We start from the raw sequence: 22,553 nt of genomic DNA, 5'->3' as shown, positions 1-22,553 counted from the left end.
GTTAAAGTGCCAATTGTCATGGTTTTCCTATGACGAAGGGGTTTCCTAGGATGCAGGACTTTGAATGTTAAAACTGAGACTCTATGACACAGTGTGTTTTTATACTGTCACCTTTATTGTAAGACTTTGTAATAGTCCTTAATTTCTACTAAACCTTAGTTTTCTTTCACAAATGTTTTGAAAGAGGAAAGAGTTAACTAGTACTATAGCTCACTACCACTGGCAATTGTATGCAACATGATGAAAAGGGTTAGGTATTTGTAATTTCCCCCTATTTTCTATAAGATTTAAATATTCCCTTAGTCAATTTCTACATTTATCTTGACTATTAAACAACGGAAGTCAGATTTTTTTTCCAAAGACTTCAAATTTGAAGATAGAAATTACTTTAAAATTTCTACAGAATCCAATTATCTCCCAAGAGCTGAAGAGAATTTTAGGCTAGAACTATACTTCAGTTAATTCAATTATCTAGATGACTAGACAGGAACAAAGGCAAGAGTAGTTTTGAATACCAAAAATGTCTTATTCAAAATGTCTTGCATTCTCACAATCAAGTATGATATATGTTCACCAAAAACTTATTAGTCAAGATTTTCCGTCAGTTTATTTTAGATTATAATACATAAACCCATACATCTATATACTTAAAAATACCTTTATAAATCATGCTTAAAATTAAAAATTAGCCTGCATTGGCTGAACATATACTGCCTAGATAATAATAGATAAAACTTTTAGGATTATACAATAAATTATTTAAGATTTAAAAATTGCAGATAATTTTGAATTGAATGCAATTTAAGAGTTAATTTTCTAATTTTATAGAATCAGAGATATCCAATTTGAGCTATCCAAATTCAAGACAGCTCTCTTGTTAAAATCATGTATGCATAATGCTAAACTCAGTAGCTTCTATAGGAAATTATGTTGTTAAGTCAGATGGGAGACATAATGGCCTCATCCCTGCAGCAATCATTGTTAATACAAACCCCAAACATATTTCTATATGGTTCCAATTTACTCCACAATGTGTTTCACCATCCTGTCGGAATGACTAGATATCAAAGGACAGATTTATTTGCTCAAAACTGACAAAAATCAATGTTCTAAATATATATGGCAATAGAGAGCTGCTAAATCTACTGAATCTTTTAAATTAAAAAATATTGCCCATTCTGATGAAACTGCTTACAATGACTACAAGTAAAGATGGTGGCCATTAAGTTTTATCGTGAGCACCTGAGGAACTGTTTGCATCCAATACAAAATGTTTCTTTCTTTTGAATTACTGACACTGGCAAATTAAAATAAAGTGGATACATATGGTTGAAACAATCTTCACATTTACAAATATCCTGAAATACCACTAAATCATAAAAATGAAAGCTATGGGTTATATATTATGAATGTTGCTTAATGCATTCCTAGCTCTGTTATTTGTTACAAATTTGTGTACAATGGACAAAATTGGCCATTTATTCAAGAGTAACAGCTGGTTCCAACATAGTGCATCTTATCAAAAAGAAGGACATTACAAGAAGGAAAAAGCACAATTAACCTTTAAAATGCTGAAAATAGAAGACTCTTGTTTTGGGGGAAAACATTTAAGAGGAAACTTACAAACAGACAATAGTGTTCTATTTTAGCCTTTTTATGATTAACTAGAAGACTCAATATAAAGATTCCTAACGAAAACACGGCACAATGTTGATAACTAAGAAAGAATGATAGCGTCTGATACTATAAACATATATTATTAAGTGAACAGAGTGGATTTAAAAAATATACATCATTAACTGAATAGAGGCTGGAAAAGTAGTGTTTCAGTCAATCTAAGACAGTGTTACACTGGGAAAATAAAACAAAATAATCAGCAATACAGTACATTTTAAATTATTAACTAACTCATTTTGATCTATAGAAATCCCTAAAAAAAGCTAGAAACAGGAAAATTCAAAAATTCTAGATTCTAAGAGGTATATTCCAATTCCATAATAACCTTGTAGAAGTTCTGATAATTAATATTAAATATTAGCAATGCAGTCTCCATTTTTTTAATGGTAGCTTGGTTCACTCTGGCAGTATTTCACTGATGTAGCCTAAGGCTATAGGTAATGGAACATTACTCACTGTGATAGCCAGATTTCTTCTGCATGGCGGTTACAGGGCAATCTTTATGAGCCAGAAGAAGCTGTTTCAGCTGTGCCACTTCATTTCTCAGCAGGGTGACTTCACTCTGAAGAAGAAACAACTTATGTACCTTACCAGCATCAGATTAAACATTTCTTACTGCTTAAAACAAGTGAAAATCAAGATATGAAAACAGAACATCTTTAACAGAATATCAAGGAATAACTGCTTAAATATTTTTCATCAATACATATCAATTTTTATATTTTAGCATTTGTACAAAAATGCAACTTTTATAAAAATTTACAGAGGATAACACCGCGACGAGATAGCATATGTCAAAGTTTTTACCTTTCCATCTGCCTTGTGACTGCTTACATACTACAGGTTACCTGTTCAAGGTATTTTTATTTTGTATGTATTATATGCTCTTTTGATTATGTGAAAAAATTAGAAACATCGAGGGAGTCAGAATAACTTTTCACTCACTCTATTCACTTAAAAATGAAAAACTTATCCTGAAAATTCAATTAAGCAAGTTTCTAGTTTTCTAGAAACTAAGAAAAGCTCCATGTGGGAAACAAAATAACCAAAGAATCATGGATACCTAAAATGCTTTTAAGGCACTGTGCTGGACATAAAACCAATTTAGTAGATGTAATGTGTAAATGACTTAGTTGTCTTTGACCTAGGCAATTTGTACACATCTAAATGAAAAATCAATGGTGATTTGTCCTATTTCTTATTACAGAAAGAGCACTTCAGATTCTGTTTTGTATGCATTAACCAGGAAGAATACCTGTAAACATTTCAAATGAAGAGAGGCCAGGTGATTTCTTTGGGTCACACCAAATATTAAAAACACAAATTCGTGATAATTACCAGTACTCAAGAGTTAGAAATAATATCAATTTAATTAATTGGTAACAGAAAAATCTTAATTTACAAACCACTTATTTGGACTTACATTAAATTTTAACCATTCAGATGTGATCCATGAACCCAAAATTAAATGAAGAAATAGAGCAAATAGGTGTATGTAAAAGCTCAGGAACTTCATTTTCCATTCCTACTTTCTTAACCAGAAAGCTGAATGTAAAATAATTTAGCAGAATAGACTCATTAGGCTTGATTAATGATAAACATAAAAATCAAAAGAATAAAAGTAAGGCAATCTCAAGGCAAGTCTGTTGGGTCAAATAGTTCCTTACACCCCAATATAATGAACGGCAACACTGTATTAGAGCACAGAACAAAAATTGATGCTCATAATAACTCTGAACCATTAATAGAAAGGTTAAGTTATGTTTAGAATATTGTATTTGAGACAATGGTTTTACAGTGATCGAAGTACAAAAGGAAATACTTTAAAGTTTTGCTTTAAAAATAAACTTATTTAGAAAACTCATCTCTACAAAATATTGTAGCGATTAATGTCAATGCCACCAATTACAGTTCTTTATTAACAGCAGTCCTGATGAGAAACCATGTAAAGAACAATCCAACATATAACATCCAAAACAATGTCTGCTGCATATTCTTGACTTTGAGAGTCACATCTTTAAGTTTATCTCAATTCCGTAATATAAAATTAGGCCTAGATATGTACTTATAGTAGTCGAGTGTACACATTGTTTTATAATCTGGTACCTGTGACCACCCTTCACATTAGTTTGAACCTATGAAATAATATTTAAACATTTTTACCTATAAAAACAGAAATTTCATATGGCTAAATATGTAACTGTTATCTCTACCTAGAAAATCTTTCTTTTTGCCTTTCTAATTATTTCACTCATATTTAAGAATCAACTCAGTACAGTAAAATTTGCATAGGAAAAGAAGTTAGGCATCTAATTTCTGTGCTCCCACACTCACTTATTCATGTACATGTGTGTATTTACCCAGTACTTAGCACAATGGATTGCAATTTGAAGGTTTACTTGTTTGCCACCTCTGGTAGATGGGGATTTTCTCAAGGGAAGGGATTATCTTGCTCTTAGTTTCCCCAGAGCTTATATAGCACACAGCCTGGCACAGACTGAGTACACAGTTATATTTAGAGAGGACCATGGTAATTCTATGTCCAGGGGCTAAAAATATCAAAGACAGTGAAGTGAAATAGCTTAATGTAAAAACATCCAGAGGTCCTAATTTCATTATTTATGCCAATAACCTCACCAACACAGCTATACTGTTAATTTTCTCAGTCATGAAATGAAAATCGGCACATTTTACAGCACCAACATCTTAAAAATAAAAAATGTCTTTTCTCCTAAATACTCTATATAGACATTCATAATAAACCATATTATGAAACAAAATGCTGTATTAGATAAAATTTCAGAGAGCAGTCACGAATTGATTAAATTGATACACAAGAATTGATAATATAGATTAAAAATCTCTCTGTAAATAGGCAGGTTTGAAACTGATAAATGGACCATCAAGTTCTATATTTCAAACTTAACAGTTGGTGGTATTATGGCTGTACATCTAATTAGACTACTACCTGGTCCATTAACAAATGAAAAAAATGTGATGATGTCACTAGTTAACAATAGGTAATGAACATAAGGACTGAAGAGATGAAGGTACATGATTGGAGCAAACAATTGAAAAGACCAGGTAAAGGAGGAAGAAACTAACATTTTTTGAACATTTTAATATAATTTATATCTACCTAAAAGATACAATATACCAGTGGTCCCCAACCTTTTTGGCACTAGTGACTGGTGCTCCTAGGAGAATCTAATGCCTGATGATCTGAAGTGGAGCTGAGGCTGTGATGCTAACACTGGGGAGCCAGCGGCTGCAAATACAGATGAAGCTTTGCCAAATGAAGCTTTGCTTGCTTTCCTGAGCTCATCTCCTGCTGTGAGGCCATGAGGGTGGGGAGGTTGGGTACCCCTGCAATACACAACTATGCCGCTGATCTTTACCCAAAATTCAAATAATTGAATTTTTCCCCTATACCTTTTAAATTACAGAATTGGTAAGAAAAAAAAAAACAAATTCAAGGTATGCTCAATACAAATTCTGTCCAATCTTTTACAACATCCTGATCTAAAATATTTTACAATGATAAAAGGTTTTCCTAATGATCTTGAATCTCAACTGGCTTTTGACTAAAAGGTTAAATTAACAGTCTACATTATTATTATATCCTAATATCTGATACCTTTGAAAGCTGCTATCAGCCCTAGACTGAAAGCAGCATATGGAACATATTATTAGCAAGGAATTGGGACTGAGAGAAATACTGCAAAGTTGGAGTGCTGACTAGGAATAAGAGTGGGCCAATTTTTGAAGGAAGTAGATTTAGTTGAGCTACAAAGCCCTAAGTGTAAACACAGGCTAGTGGTCAAGATCAAGTTCGAGCAGAGGTTGAAAACAGGAGGATTACGCCGGTAAAGGTCTTATAACTGAATTATGCAGAAGAGGCTTAAACCTAGAAGTTTTTAAGTCATGTATGACAAATGTAGTAAAATTTGACAAATTAACCCAAACATTCATGAATTGTAGGCTCACTTCCATTAGTATAGAGGAAAGGCATGACAATATTAACAACATTTAGATAAAATGGGTATATTAATCATGACTTTAATTCTACAATTTTTCTATGAAGAAAAATCAGAAGACAGGCAGAATCAGAGAAAAGCCTACATACACATAATGAGAAAATTGAAGATTCTACAGAAACCTTATCTGAAAGCAGTAACGGATAAATTTGTACTTATTTGTATTTATATAAAAATATAAAATCAGTTTGCCTAAGCCAAAGGACTCGTAAGGGGATAAAAATTAGGCCATAAAGAGACACTGATATTAAATGAAAATAAGGAATATTTACACCTATACTAACTACTCTGTGGATTATTTTAGACTGAATTTTAATTGGATTCAGTCTGCAGAGCCCATTTTGTAGTATTATATCTATTTGTTAGTATATTTACAGAATATGTTAAGTATATGCTGGATCATTTTGAAGACAAAGTGAAATAAGGGACATGAAAACATTTTGAAAACATCAAAGTCCCATTCAAATATGAGCAATTATTGATTTTTAAATATCAAAGTAAAACATATTTGGTAAGATAAAGCAGATGCTGAAAAAATATTCCAGCCTAAAATAAAATGTAAATTATCTTGGCATTGTTTTACTATTGCTCCACTGTATTTGTAGCTACTCAAAAATTAATTACATACTAATGAACAAATAATATTTTTACAGTTTACCTGTAGCAGATCAGACTGATAAAATCATGACAAGGCAGCCAACTGATTAATCAATCAAAACTTTTCATTGATATCTGGCCATAAATTTAGGAATGGTAATGACTCTTCTCCTTTTCTCATACTTTACTTCTTTCATGTCTGTCTCCTCTGCTAGGCCACAAATTCTGTAAGTGCAAGGACAATGTCTTTTACACTATTATATCCCCTGTGTCTAATAAAATGCTCTGCACATAACAAATAGTTAATGACAGAATAATAAATAAATGGTATTTGTGTAGTATAGTTATAATACACTTTTTAATATCCTCTCTCATTTGATCTTCATAATAGTATTCTATGACTTCAACAGATAGGAAATTAAAGCCGCAGAAAGATTTTTAGTAAAGGCTAGTAAAAAGGAGTGCTAGGTCTCAAACTCTTAATAAAATGCAAGAGATTGAGGTGGCATCACTCTTACCCTTTTGCCCCCTCTACAACAGAGTTAAAAACTCAGGGATAAAAAAAGAAAGATGGTTATATCACAAGATAATTTTCCAGGAATTAACACATTTCATGTTTAGAAAAAAAAAAAAGTGTAGCTTGCTGTCACAGTTAATTTAATTTTACAGAAAAATGCTCTTTGAACCTGAAGCAAATCTGACTGGTTTTCAATGTAAATATAACTGTTCTTGGAGTTACTTCTGAACAGAATTTGTCTCTAATCCTACTGTAACAGAAATTGGATTTATCAAATGAATCTCTGGCTGTTCTAAAACAATGTTAACATCATATGTAGGAATGCCACCTTTTCTAGGATTTGACATTTTCGGCGACTGAGAATTACTATATTTTGTAAATGGAAATATCACTACTAAAAACAGAATGCTATAAATAGAATGATTTCGCTTGTTTCCAAAGACTACCCATATACTAGAGTGATGCAAGATATTTCGTGGGAAATTTTGGGAGTAAGGTCAGGACTGCAGTCCACAAGTTATCTCTGGGTAAATGTTGCTGCTGCAAGCACCATCGCACCATCAGCGAGTGTTGACAGGGCAAAGGGGAAATGGGTTACAACAGGCACTGTACAACATCTTAAACTGTTGTTATTCCTTTTTATTTGAAGTGATAAATGCTAAAGATTTGATCCTATTCCCTTTAAGTCAATGAACCAACAAATAAAACCTTTTCCATATCATTAATTGATAAGTGCAAGTTCCAAACACATCCAGCTATCAAAGAATGCTTCTACTGAGTTTCTACTCCACATACACTTTGCAATACCTAAGTATTAAAGACAAAATCTACAAAAAAAATCTCCAAGTTTTATACACAGAGTAATTGTTAAGGAGCTAGTAAAGAGAAGTTAGTAAAGAGAAGGCTGAAACCCATCAAAATGAATATAATTGAAAGCTGAAGCCATAAAGAGCTGTTAAAAACCATTTCAAGTAAAAGACAACAAAGTCATGTGTATCACCTTAAAAATTTAATACTTTATAACCAATAGTATCCAATTCTTGATCTAGATTACCATAAATGTCTCTAATACGATTTAATGAAATTGCTTTTATAGCAATGATTTCGGAAAGCTAAAATATAATTAAATTCAGGGAGTAGGGCAATAAGGTTAAATAAGCAATATTTCCTTTAAATCTAATATAGATAAGTTATACCTCCACATTCATTAAATGTTTTATTATATATAAGTAATCATGGGTCATTACTGCCCACTATACTGATCAGTTAAGCCTATATGTCACGTGAAGGATTATTTTAAAAATGTAGAACTGATGAATGTTTTCACATTAGAGTTTAATTATTTCTTTTACATTCAATTTTCTATACAAGTCATTCTGTTCTTCACAGCTAGTAGTTTTGCTATTGGCAGACTGAAAAAAATTTTCCCCTGAATCTACTAAAAGCATGTTAACTCTTCACACTCTGAAAACTATAACCTGTCACTTAACTATTTAAAACCTTTTTATCTAACAAAGAACAAAAGTTAAAATAAAAATTAAAAATAAAAATCACATATCCACCACTTGAAATAATAGAGAAAGTCATAACTAAAGTTACTTTTTCTTTCCAAACCATCCATGCTTCTCAACACCCTCTCTTTTACCATTGTTACATCTTAGTATGTGTCGTTCCTAAAATTTTACTTATATTTAGGGTTTCGTTTCTGTATCGATTTCCATATCTATACATGTTTATCCATCTAACTCAACTATAAACCTTTTATTAATGAAAAACATTCATGGTATACATTTTGGTATGCAACTAACAACTTTTTATTGAGTAATACAGTTCTTGAAGTGAAAGTCCCATAATACAGAATTAACCATTTAAAAGTGAACAAATCAGTTTTAGTACACTTCTGTCACTCCAAAATGAAATCCCTCATCCATTAATCAGTTGCGCTCTCATTCCTTCTCCCCCCAGGGCCTAGCGATGACCAATTTGCATTTTGTCTCTACGGATTTATCTGTTCTAAATATTTTGTATAAATGGAATCATATAATAATATGACTTTGTGTCTACCTTCTTCCACTTAAGCATGTTTGGAGGTTCATCCACATTGTAGCATGTAGTTTAAATCCTTTTTTATGGCTAATATTCCACTGTATATATATTACTACTTATTTGTTCATCCACTGATGAACATTTGGGCTGTTTCCAGTAACTTTTCTTTTTGCCTACAACAATCTATTATAGACATTTGCCAGGCTAATAATTACAGATGGACTTATCCTTTTTTGCAGAAGTATTTTAAAGAAAACCCTGAGAACACATCATTTCACCTATCTTCATATTTTGGTATCCCCTTTAAAAGTGAGAACCCTTTCTTATCTATCTATTATGCCATTATCACTTAGTTTTTAATGATTAAAAATACTGATTTACTTGTTCTGTTTGTAACTTGAGGTATTAAGCTCTACAGCTGAATATGACTTTAGTTAATTTAGTAATTTTCTGAATTTGACTTTTATTTTAAAGTTTCATGCTTTGAAAATGATGTGGTAGCTAACTTTCACCTTGATGGTAAATCTTGCCTTTATTCCCCCACACAAGAAATTTCTACTTCACTTAGGAAATATAAAAATGTAACACATTTTATGATGACATTTTTATCATAGTTTTTATGGTAGAGAAGACATGAGATCCTGTAAATGAGACTATATATTTACATACCAGTTTAGTTTGCAGACATTTTTTACTTCTTAAAAAAGCATAATAAGTCAAATTAAAAAGAAACACTGATAAACTTACCTTATTACAATTAAAAATTTATGCACTTAAAAATACTTGCATTCATTCTAATTCAACTGATTTATGCAACAACCCAGAGAAGTAGACTAGCATGTATTCAATGTGTAAGGAAACTGAGACTAACAAAGCATGGTATGTTTAATGTCATAAAACTATAAAATAGCCAAGTCATTTAGTAGAATGCTTTTGTTAAGAACAGAAAGAAAATAATAGGTTCATCTAAATCACTCCGTTAATATGATATAAATACTATTTGAACATGTAATGATTAAAAAATAGTTATAAGAAATTGTCAAAATAGTTTTTAAGAAGTTAATATTTTAACAAAGAAACTTGATAGAAAAGTCATTTTTATAGTGTATAAATAAAATGGTACCTACAGTCTGTTTCAATTTGAGCAAAAAATTTACAAGTTTATTTCTAAAAAACTATGAAAATAGTTCTTGAATTAAGACCTCATTTACCAGATGATATCATAATTTCTTACCCTACCCTAATATATAAGTATATATTTGAAGTCTTTGTGATATGGTAAATCATGTTTAAATTTTTTCTGAATGGTTAAAATGTTTTGCAAGACAATTTATTTGAAAGCTAACATATCAATATTCAAAGCACAACGTAATTTTAAAAGATGTTTGTCTCATGTATGAAAAATTTGTTACAAAATTTATATTAGGTTAAATGCTATTCTTGATGGTAAAAACCTTTTCCCAAGCATTTAAACAGATATTTATATTGGTGACTTCTTTAAAGACAGATTTGAGAAGAGAGTAGGTCTCATCAAAAATTATGGTGATATAGAAAAATCTGTTTTTAACTGGGAATGAATTAACTCAGAAGACTGACCAATAACAACTACAATTCATTAATATCAATTTTCTCATTGACGGTTATCAATTGGTAGTTTAGAAGATTTTACTAGAAACATTAAAACTTTTTTTAAAACAAAAGAAAGAAAGAAAAATAGAAGGAAGGAAACAGACTTGGTGCTGCCCTCATACTATCATTGGTAATCTTATCAAAGACTGAATGGGAAGGAGCCTTAACATCTTTATACCCTATGAGGTTCCTAAGAAACTTTTCTGAGGCCTATTGGTAGGCAGTATGAAATGATTTCTACTGCCACTGGTCATATTGTACCTGCTCTGTGAATAATTAGTCTCTCAATTTCCAAAGCTATCAATCTGGCACTATTCACTTTAAATAAACAAAATTTATAATTCAAAGAACAAAAGAACTTAAAAACAAGACTGATACTGAAGCAATTTTATAGCTATGACATAAACCAATGATATACCAGTGTTATTTTTAATTTTAAGAGTGTCTGACTTTATATAACAACTTGATAAAGTTTATGCCAGATAGTTTAAGTACTTTTGTACTTCACGATTAAACACTTAAATTTAAAATTCTTCGTTGTATGAGTACTGAAAGTTTTATATTACTTCATCTCAGGATTCAAATAGGTTTATAAAACTATGCTTTACTACAGGTTCTAAACCCATCCAATATTGTGTCCTAAAATGTCTAGATGACTAACTAGCAAAAAACAAGGAAGAGATATTTTCACGATTATTAAAAATAAATAAAATGTACATATATGAACCATACCTGCAGTTGCCCATTTAATGAGCTCAAGTCTTCTGCTTTCTTCTCTAAAGACTGAACCCAGACTTTCCTTTTTTGTCGGCATCTTGAAGCTGCTGCTCTATTTCTCTCTAGAAACTTCCTCCTTTTTTCATCAGGATCTTCATTAGCTGCTCTTCTTCGACGCCCACTTGTATTTTGGGTCTGTGGAGTCGTGTGAGCTGGAGAAGCCTATAATAAACATAAATGGAAGTGTTTTCTATTTGTATCTAGTGAGTGAATTAACAGGTAGTAAAGAGGAACAGAAGGGGAGAGCTAACTTTATTTCTTAAGTTTCATTATATAGATCAGTATTTTGGGGCATTGCTAAAACAAGATTCTCACTGTCGCTATTAAATATTTTTAAAAGTTTCTATAATATTTTCATTAATATAGAAATAATATGAAGAAACTGAAATACTACACAAATGATCATGTATAGATCTTATATTTTTCCAAATGTATCCTTAAACAAAAGTACATTATGGTATTGTTCAATATATTATGGTATCATTCAAGCCTCTGAAAATTAAATTGTACTATATGATAAGGTACTAAAGTACAAAATTTAGTAACTTCTTTAAATTCACTACGGGAAACTGTTTTCTATGTTATTTTTGAAATAAAAAATAGCATTAAATCAATCTGTAAATTTTCTTTAAAAATTAATTTCTGTAAAATTCACAAGTGAAATAAGTACATATCTTGATATATATTCAGCTGCCACTTAATGATGGGGATACATTCTGAGAAATGCATTGTTAGGTGATTTCATCACTGTGGCAACATCATAGTATGTACTTACACAAATCTAGACAGTAGAGCCTACTATACACCAAGGTTGTATGGTATAGCCTATTATTCCTAAGCTATACGCCTATATAGTTTGTTATTGTACTAAATACTGTAGGCAACTATAACACAATGGTAAGTATGTGTGTATCTAAACATTGCTAAGCACAGAAAAGGTACACTAAAAATACAGGATAAAAGATAAAAAATTGTACACCTGTATAGGGCACTTACCTATGAGTGGAGCTTGCAGGACTGGAAGTTGATCTGGGTGAGTCAGTGAGTGACTGGTAAGTAAATGTGAAGGCCTAGGACATTACTGTTTATTACTGTAAACTTTATAAGTGTAAGTTTTTTACTTTATAAACTTTAAACTTTTAAAACTTTTTGACTCTTGTAAAAACACTTAGCTTAAAACTGAAAACACATTGTAAAGCTGTACGAGAATATTTTTTCTTTATATCCTTATTTTATAAACATTTTTCTATTTAAAAATTAAAATTTTTATTTTAAAAACTTTGTTAAAAACTAAGACACAAACACATACATTAGCATAGGGTCAAGATTATCACTATCGCTGCCATCTCATCCCACTGGAAGGTCTTCAAGGGCAATTACAGACATGAAGCTGTCATCTCCTATGATAACAATGTCTTCTTCTAGAATACTTCCCAAACAACCTGCCTGAGGCTCTTCAGGAGGTGTCACTCTTGTCAGAAATCTTAGTTTGTTACTGTTTTTCATCACAGATTTGCTTGTAACTAGACAGTACAATCTTACAAAACCATCGTTGTATATGCAGTCCATTGATGACCAAAACATTGTTACGTGGTGCATTACTATTCGGCTTTGCTTGAGTTTTTAAAATTTAAGGTTATCTTTTTCTAGGGGTCAGGTCCATCTAATTATTAATCCTCATTTTACTAGTGGGTAGAATCCCATGAGTTCAGATTTCATTTTAATTCGTCCCCCACCCCTCAACTGATCAGCCTGGTTATCTCAAATCGGCCAGAGACAGCAATCTTCATATATTATCTAGCATCTAGGACTACAGAACAATATCTCCAAGCCTCTCACAAATCCCAAAATCGTTCCATAGAACATGTGAATATGAGAGACAAGAAATGTGCAAAGGAAACAGCACTTTGTGGCCACAGGCGCATGATCCAAAGAAGAAGCCTGGAAACAATATTTTATCTATAAAATTACATTTTAAAATGATGTGAACAAATAAAATTTCTATGTTCTCCTAATCTATATAATAAGCAAAAATCTTACATATAAGCTCCAGATAAGTTCTGCAGGAAAATCACCAAACTAGTTCTCATTCTACGAACCCCCAAAAAAATACAAAGTTATGATTTAATACCTTTTCTAAATAAGTAACACTGAAAATTATGAGTATTGCTATTTATACTCTATTTTAATTGTAATAAGGATAAAGTGTTAGACTGTCTATTTTATGTACATAATTGCAATTCAATCTTTTAGAAAAATATTTCTATGGCTGGCTTCAAGAATGGCAACCTTGAAGTATTCTTTTCTTCATCTTAACTTATTGATAATAGCAGTTTTTCTTTTTTCATTTACTCATTTGGCTGAATAGGAGAGAATAGTTGTTTTTCTAAAAAGTTTTTATAAAAAAACTTACCTGTGTTTCTTTAAAAGAAAGTTTTTTTTTTTTTCATCCCTCTTTGATTCTCCCCCCATCCCCTACTTCCACCCCTGACCTATGGATGTTGCTGTTTCCCGTTAAGAACTGGATCTCTAAAGGCAGGGCATCTCCTCCAACACACTTGCAGTGTACACCTGGGACCTGGAGCACCCAGGGTATGGTCCATGGCTCCACCTGGGGTGCAAATCCAGGACCTTCTATGTGTAAAGCAGATGTACTAACCACTACACTATGGAGACACCCCTAAAAGAAAGTTTTACTTTTTAATGCCAATGCTAACACTGGGATTGACTTTTTTAAATTGTTTTCTTTTTTTTTTAACTTTGGTTATTATAGCAAAATCTAATCACGAGTATTATAAGCAGAAAGTGTTTTGTTACAGAGTTACATTTGTATATTTTTACATCTAACAAGGATGTGAGGCTAATTAGAAACATGATCTCCTTCTCTCCCTCCTTTTATTGATTCATTCATTCTACTTCATTTAATACAATAAAATAAAAAGATATAAATAAAAAATTAGATCCAGGGAAGCTATAGTTAGTAAAAGGAAATAACTGTATTTACTTCTTTTAAATAAACTTTTAAAACTGTAAAAATCATATTTAGCTTGCAGACCATACAAAACAGTCCTGGGCTTTATTTGGCCCATGAGGTAGTTTGCTAACCCCTGAATTATGACATAAAACACACTCACTCACTTAAGTGTCCTCTCTTGGACACTTAAGGTTGTTTAGTGGATAAGAACTATATTCCACTTTAAGTTTTGTAAATATAAAATATAATTACCTAAATACCTATGCTTAGGAGGCATTTTAAAACTTGTTGTTTTCTGTGTTTCTTTAAATAGAAAGTTTTGCTTTTTAATGCCAATGCTAACATTCTTTAAATATAGAAGATAAAAGATCTAGAGTTCTGAAACATTTAACAGAAACATACTGCAAACATATAGAAATATCAATCATCTAATAAGCAGTCACAAACTAGAGATAAGTGAAAAGGCCCCTAATACAAACGGCTACCATAAAGCATATTTTTTCTTTTGGTGATGTTTCGTACCTTTTAATTAAAGAATCATTTTGATTATGTTAGTAATATCATACATATGTACACTACTTGAATACAATCAACAAAAAAATGTTTCTTTTGACAAAGTAGTGATGGATATTGTGCCTTGTCAGACCAAATTACCATACAGGGTATTTTATTTAGTGATAATTGCTCGATGGACTGTCAGACTGGACTGACTTTATTTAACATCAATACTTTTAGATTAAACTACCTTTTCCTAAGTCATCTGATATACTTTCATAATATGACCAGAAATAATTTTTTTCAGAGTAAATAGTCATTTAAGTTACACTGTATTTGTTTTTTTAAGGATAAGAAGGTTGAATGATAAAAACAACACACATACCGGAGTTTCTGTAGTGGATGTAGCTGGCTGTTGTAATGACTGTGGTCGAGATTCCTCTGATTGAGTCCTAACCAATCCACTACTATGACCTTTGACAGTATCGCCATTGGTAACAGGAGGATGTTGCTGAGTCAAAGCAGCTTTTAATCTCTAAAATGCAAACGGCAATTAAAAAAATGTTCTCTGCTTTCCACCCAAATCCAACTCCTAATACATTCTTTGGCTAACCAAAAAAGATATTTGTTAAGGAATCCATAAATTCATTCAGCTTTAAAATTAAGTTTTTATTTATCATAATTCACTGAGTTCTTGAGACTATAAATATCAATACGATAAACAAAAGGACTTTGGAAATCTTCCCTGAGTCTTTCTAGTATTAGTAGACGATTCTATACTTTGCTGTTCCTAATCGAGAAAAGTGACAAAAACACTATTGACCAAAAATAGTTTGTTCAACTCAAATAAGCAACATAAGTTAATTATGTAGACTTTAATCTATTTTTTTCCCCATCTCATTCCTGGATCCTATATCCTAGGGGTTCCCAACCTCTGAGCCATCGACTGGTATCCGTCAGTGGCCTGTTAGGAACTGGGCCACCAGCAGGTGGTGAGCAGCAGGCTACTAAGCAAAGCTTCATCTGTATTTGTAGCTTCTACCCAGTGCTAGCATCATTGCCTCAGCTCCACATCAGATCATCAGGCATTAGAGTCTCATAGTACAAGTTCCTGGAGCCAAAAAGGTTGGGGACTGCTGCTATATCCCAATATTCTCAGGCTCTTAGAATCTTAGACCTAAATCTCTTCTTTTTCAGGTTTGGGCCTATCTGATTTCTGCTTGTGATTTTTAGGCTACTATACAGTCAAACTCAACCTCCTCTGAGAACCTATAGCAGTTTTGCTTCTCTTATGGCTTCTCTTTCTTCAGTAGGCAGATCTAGTTCCAAGATGCCTTCCACTTTGTTTCAATTTTGCCAGTCAACTGGATTGTACCTGACCCACTGTCAGAGTATGACAAATTTAGTACTAGAATGAGGCCCTAGATGTATATAGCTACCTCTTTTTAAGGACACAATTTGAATAAAGTTTATTATTCTATCAGCAAAAACATGTCTTACGTGAAAATATTATCTCCTTAAGCTTTTCAAGAGCAGACATTGCCTTATATTTCTTTGCATCCCTTTTAGCAATTGGTACACTGATTTGCTACGTGGTAAATATTTTCTAATAAACAGAAATAGGTTTCTTTGGTGAAAATAGCACATGTGATTTTTGGGGTAGTCTTATTGTTATGATCTGTAAATCTAAAATAATTAGCACAAGATAATCATATCATTGAATCTTAGCAATGAAAGAGACCACAGGGACCTGAGAGAACTGAACTATTACTACTGATACTGCTCTTAATAACTGAAGTATAGTCCAAAATGAACTGTTCTCACAAAATCTGATGCAGAAATAAGTCCATTACATTTTCCTAAGATCCACACTCAGACACAGATTTGTGGGGAGGGAGGCTACAAATATTAGCATGAGAATTGTGTTGCAGTTTATACAGTGCATCCCAAACTTTCTAGAAGTAAATAACTGTCAAGATGTTTCATGTTAAAAACAGATTCTTGGCAATATTTTCTCTCTCCCTTCCCTAGATATAGCAGAAAGGGGTATAAGAGAGAAGAGGTTTTGAAAAAGGCTTCCAAATGATTCTAGTATAATTGCTTTCATTCACACTAAGAACAATTTAGAAAATTTTACAACTACTCAAAACTCCGTAGTTTCTTTATTTTAACGTATGTATATCTTAATACCTTCTATAAGTGATCTAGATCCCTTAAAAACTGAATATATATGAAAAGATCACCGAGATTCCCACTCAGGCAATATTTACACTTGGACAATTGTTAATGGCTACTTTCTCCTTACTGTTAATTATTATAAATTCTGGATATGATTTTAAAAACAAAGTCAGTAGTTTAAAAAATGTTTTACTGATGTATAAATTACATGCAGTAAAACGAATCCTTTTTAGTGTACAGTTCTCTGAGTTTTAACAAGCACAATCATGGAACCGTTAATCAGGATGAAGTACATTTCTATTATCCCCCAAATTTCCCTCATGCTCCTTTCCTGTCACTATCTCCTCAGACACCCAGCCCCTGGAAACCACTCATCTGTTTCCTGAAGCCTAAAGTTTTTCCTTTTCCAGAATACCATACAAAAAGAATTATACAGTGTATAGCCATTTCAATACAGCTTCTTTCCTTCAGCATAATGTACTTAAGATCCATTAGTGTTGTTGTGCTAGCAATGAGTTTCTAATATGACAATATTCCTATTGTACAGGTTAGGAAACCAGAAGACATTTGTCCAAGGTCAAACAGCCATCAAGCTAGTTCAAAAACACAAGGAATGATCAAAAGATATTATCTGAAGCTAGATGGCTTAATGATTCAGAAGCCAGCCACAAAGGATCGGGAATGCCAAGTCTGATATTGCAACTGCTAAAGGCACACCATCCCAAGGTTCGGTATGTTGTTTCCTTCTTTTCTGACAGAGTATTTCTTTATGAATTGCAAACAGCACCATAATATGTAAAGTCCTAGTATCTTCGCTGTTTAGTATACATAATATATACTGTATATATATTTGTGTACATACTGTATACAGCTGAGAAGACACTTTATGTTCAGAATTTAACTCAGCCTCAAACTGTCTGTGATTCTGGACAAATCATTTAATCTTTGAGTCACAGTTTCCTTATCTATAAAACTGGTAATAACAACTTTCTTGTAGGGTTAAGGTAAGGATTCAATAGAACATACAAAACCACCTGACTCGTAAAAAGATTTCTCAAATGTCACCTTCCTTATGTCTTCAAAAATTGCTACTGAGGCCTCTATTTTCTTAGCGTAAGTGTGGGGGTGGGGATGTCAAAGAGTCAATCAAGAGAGTTGTGTATTTTAGAAATGTATTTAGAAAAAAGTACTTAGGGGTTATCTTAAGCACTGAATTAGTCTCAAGACGTTTTATTATGTAAAATATATTCTCGAGGCCACATCATACATTGTATCTTTCAGAATCCAGGTGAAATAAGATTCCTTGTTTCCTCTTTATTTTTCTTCTTTTTTTCAAACAAGCGGAAATAATCACATTAGTGGCTAAGACACAGGAAATTGGGACATTCGGAACTGATAGGATAGTGTGGAAGTGGATGAATTAAAAATGAAATTATATAAGTGACCAATGCAATAGTTGGCTATGATTAGGTAGGAATACTTAAGCTAAATGGTCAGAGAACAATTAAAAGTAGAAAGATAGGAGTTTGAAAGTGTAGGTTCATATAAACAAAACCAAAGAGGAGAATCTGGGGAGGTGGTCACTCTGCATAATTATATCTTTTAAAAACATTGTTAGACATCAAAATACAATGAACAGTATCTAGTTTCTAGTGTTAGGTTAGGCCTTTCATTTCTGGATATAAAATGTGCATAAATATAAGTAGCGGTTGAGATGTAAAGTTTGGTAAATTATGTGTTGGTAAAACATTTTTAAGTCCTTAGGTAGAAAACAGCACAGAACTGAAGAGCATTTAAAGTTTTATAGTGAAGAGCTTAACTCTCAGAATTAATGAAATACAGTAACTGCACATAGGGGAGTCTGAAGTACATAAACATCACTCTCTTGAATAATCTTTAATAGGGCAAGTTACTACTTTATAGGAGCACTTAAAAGCAGCATCAGTATTCATTCATTATCCTCTCTTGACTGCCCTAGGGTATACAGTACTCATCCAGTGAGGAAGCTCTAATGTTTGCTCCATGCTGTTACATTGATTACAATGGGTCTGACTTGGAAAGTGTGCCACTGGGTACAAAATTTAAGAAAAAGATTTTCAAGGGTTAATTAACACTGCTCTGAAATGCAGATTAAAAAAAAAAAGGCAATAAATACACATGTATGCTAAAAAAATTAGAATAGGTTAAGTGAAAAAGTTGTCACTAAATGATTCATTTAAATTTTATAATTAATATAAGGATGTCTACAATATCTACCTGTATATATTTGCTAGAGATATTTTAGAGGACAAATATTTTGGTTCAAACAATTAATGAAAATAGAGAGAAGTACAGGTATTTATATTATAGAGATACTGGAAATCAATTAGTCCAATCACCATCTTACATATAAAGAAACTGAGGCCCAAAGAGTGAAGTTACTTCCAAAATCATAGAGTGAGTCAGAGGCACAGCTAGGACAAAAAATTCTGTTTACTGACTCCTAGCTCACTAAACATATTAAAAAAAAAAAAGTTTTGCCAAATTAGAACTTTTGTCTATTAAATATTGTAAGTAATTAATAAGAATATCAGACACTGATCAGTCTATTACTAAGATCTATTTCTCAATAGAGAAATTTAATGTAAGGAAAAAAAGCTCTGAGTACTCAACAAAATTAAGATTTAAAACATCTATATTCTCCAGCATGTACAATAAAATGTAGGCATAATTTTAGTTTTGAACTAACAGTATATACACTGCTTAAAAGCAAACTAAAATATGTTTATTTCTAAGAAGACTAGTGCCTTAATGTTTAAAATTTTTAGCAATGTAAAATTCAGCTATTTTTTATATTGAAAACTTTTTTTTCTTAGAGAAGCTGAATTAATTAAAGGGTGAATAGTTTGTTATGCTGATCAATTTGACATTCATTTTAAGAGCTAATCTGCTAAAAATAATTTGCTATTCAAATTTTGTTATATGTTGCACCCTTGAAAACAAATTTTATCACATCTGTCAGAACTTAGTAAGAACAAAGTACTCCATCATAGTTTAAAGAAAAAAAACATAATGTTCTCTAGAAACAATTTATGAAAAAGCCAGATCCATATTTCATATATGCCACAACAGCTCATCAGAGTAATAACCCTCCTTCTCCTGGGTGTTATCCTACCATCTGCTGCTCTATTACTTATCTTTATTTTGCAACTAATTAACAGCATAATCTTCTAAATTCAGCAAGTTAATTATCATTATTGTGGTCTTTGCAGCATCATCAGTCCTCATGAAGTTTTGTCTCCCCACCCCCAGAGAACATATGAAAATGAAGTAGGTTGAGAGTCTGTTTCTTTGGAGTGGGCTCATTAGGTGTTTGCTGATTAGCTTGGCATGCAGAGGCAGGTCAGAAGAATTTCTGCTGAACATGAGGTTCCATGCAGGGCCCAACTAAGTTAATGTAGGTTTCTGAACATTTGCCAAGATGCCCTCTGTCAGCTCTCAGTAGAAACCCCCTGCAGAAAACCTACCGGCTACCCACTGTGTGCAAAGATATTTCTCAGTTTGTCACACAAGTCTTAAAGGAATGATTCTGGAGAATGCTACTTAAATACTTTACTAAATCTTCTTAAACAAAACACCCAGATAATTAACATTTAGATTTACTTTTTGATTACAAATGTTACATAAGAAAATCGTTTTCTTAGAAGACTAACGTAGACAGCAAATATCTATGATTTATGTGCTTAATGACAAAACAGCTAAACCTATTTTATTTGGTGAGATCCAGTACAATTGTGCAGAAAATAGAATTTTTGTGTAATATTAAAAGTACTTAGATAATGTGTGTCTGTGGACCCCCAACTAATTTTTTTTTTTTACCACATTATTTTTCCAAAGACTTAAAAGTTCTTAAAATTAAAAAGCTGCTGCTGCTCTGAAGAAATTTCTTTAGCATAAAAGAGGACCTTATTTTTCAATACTTCGAGTAGACCAAAACACAATGTATATGTATCTTCCTGTAATACGGGGCATCTGAAGATCAGGAGACTACAAAAGCATCTGTGGCTATCTTAGGATACAAATAAATTTTGTATCCTGAGCTATAATGTGATAATACTCATTTTATGTGTTCCAATGCTGCTATTTCTCTTACATTATTTTTTAACCCTAGGTAATTTCAGCGGAATCGTCACTACTACACTATTTAGATTGTGACCACAAAGGTCAAAAAAAATCCTTAAGAGAGATGCAGAACTAAACAGAAAGAATGTTTTCAATATTTTTGGAGAGTTGAAAACAACAACAAAGAAAAATCCAACTGAAGCAGTGAAAAATAAATTATATTTTATTGGGGGGCTGCACACTGGTAAACAGTAAAATTATTTAACATGTAAAGTGAATTTAGATTTGGCTGGAAACCACTCACCTGGAAAGATGGATTTGGAGTTCTATTACTAATGAAAAAGAGTAAAGATCTGTGCTCACTTATCTGGTCACTAAGAAACCTCTGTATACTGGGATGAACCCAAGTCTCAACTTTCATCAGTTGGAATGATACAAATTAAGGATTATTCCTTCATTTGGTAAGTTGTTTTTAGCCCCTTGAAGCTTAAAAAAGTAACTCAATGACAATGACATTTTAATTCAAATTTATCTTTTTTTTATTTTTTAATTTTTTTCTTTTATTTTTAGGCAAGGCAACCCTTGGTTGACCTCACAGAATGCAAGGACCTTATCATCTTACATTACCTTATTTTTTATATTTTTACACCTACAGCACCTGGTCTTCCTAAGTGGTCTCCCATCCAAGTACTAACCAGGCCCGACCCTGCTTAGCTTCTGAGAGCAGACAGGATTGGGCTTGTTCAGGGTGGCGTGGCCGTAGACTAAAAGTGATAATTATTTAAGTAGATTTATAAATTGGCCTTGGGAATTTAGGGAAGAACTAAGTTTTGAGTTTGTAACTTTAATAAATCTAATATTAGTTTTAAAAAGTAGTCTCTGAATAATGGTTTTGTGCACAAGTCACCATATCGAGGGCATCAAAAAATAGGAAAAAAAAACAAAACAAAACACTTTGCTGATATAATCTTGTCAATATATGTTAGAAAAACTCAATAATGGCCTTCTGAAAGATAAGACTTTTTTCATTCTTTTGATGATCACTGGAGACATTTGCAAAAAAAAAAAAAAAAAAAAAATCTCAAAATGTAAGATCATATGTGCTGAATTTCTTCTTACCCAAGAAATGTTTGTTAAATAAATAACAATAGAAATAATTGTTAACTGAGACTGAGGCAAGATATATAAACATGAATTAAACTACAAAAACCAAACTATTTCTGGTTTGCCCTGAGGCTGGTAGATTAATTTTGTACTTCTACTAATATATGTATGATTTTGATGATAATGACATGCAAACACTGAAAATTCTTAAATCAAACAGATACTAAATAGGATTCATTCTATGTAACTTACTAAGGGAAAACAGACTAATAATATTTTATAAAAATATAAAACCAATAGTGAATTGTGAAATAAAATAGTTTCTGTACAACAAAAACTCCCCAATAATCAGAACTCCCTTAACATTCCAGGCAATTAATATTGTTACAAGCTTATGTTACTTAAATAGGGTGGCAACATG

The 22,553-nt window shown here is 32.0% G+C and overlaps 1 protein-coding gene and 1 pseudogene across 3 annotated transcripts in view; both read right to left on the bottom strand.

Annotated features, from left to right (window-relative positions):
- The window catches only part of ATF2 (activating transcription factor 2), a 70,979-nt gene that overhangs the window by 4,865 nt on the left and 43,561 nt on the right, over positions 1-22,553 (bottom strand). For all 3 annotated transcript variants that reach the window (XM_036237292.1, XM_016134696.2, XM_036237293.1), the window contains 3 exons: positions 15,135-15,284; positions 11,236-11,442; positions 2,134-2,239 (listed from right to left, as the gene is read on the bottom strand). In XM_036237292.1, coding sequence (XP_036093185.1) covers positions 2,134-2,239; positions 11,236-11,442; positions 15,135-15,284 — 463 coding nt within the window. The remainder of the gene's footprint in view (positions 1-2,133; positions 2,240-11,235; positions 11,443-15,134; positions 15,285-22,553) is intronic.
- LOC118614791 lies at positions 21,675-21,793 on the bottom strand (annotated as a pseudogene).

Source organism: Rousettus aegyptiacus, unplaced genomic scaffold (genome assembly GCF_014176215.1).
Source record: "Rousettus aegyptiacus isolate mRouAeg1 unplaced genomic scaffold, mRouAeg1.p scaffold_m13_p_2, whole genome shotgun sequence".
Classification (NCBI taxonomy): domain Eukaryota; kingdom Metazoa; phylum Chordata; class Mammalia; order Chiroptera; family Pteropodidae; genus Rousettus; species Rousettus aegyptiacus.
This window is presented reverse-complemented; position numbering and strand designations above follow the sequence as displayed.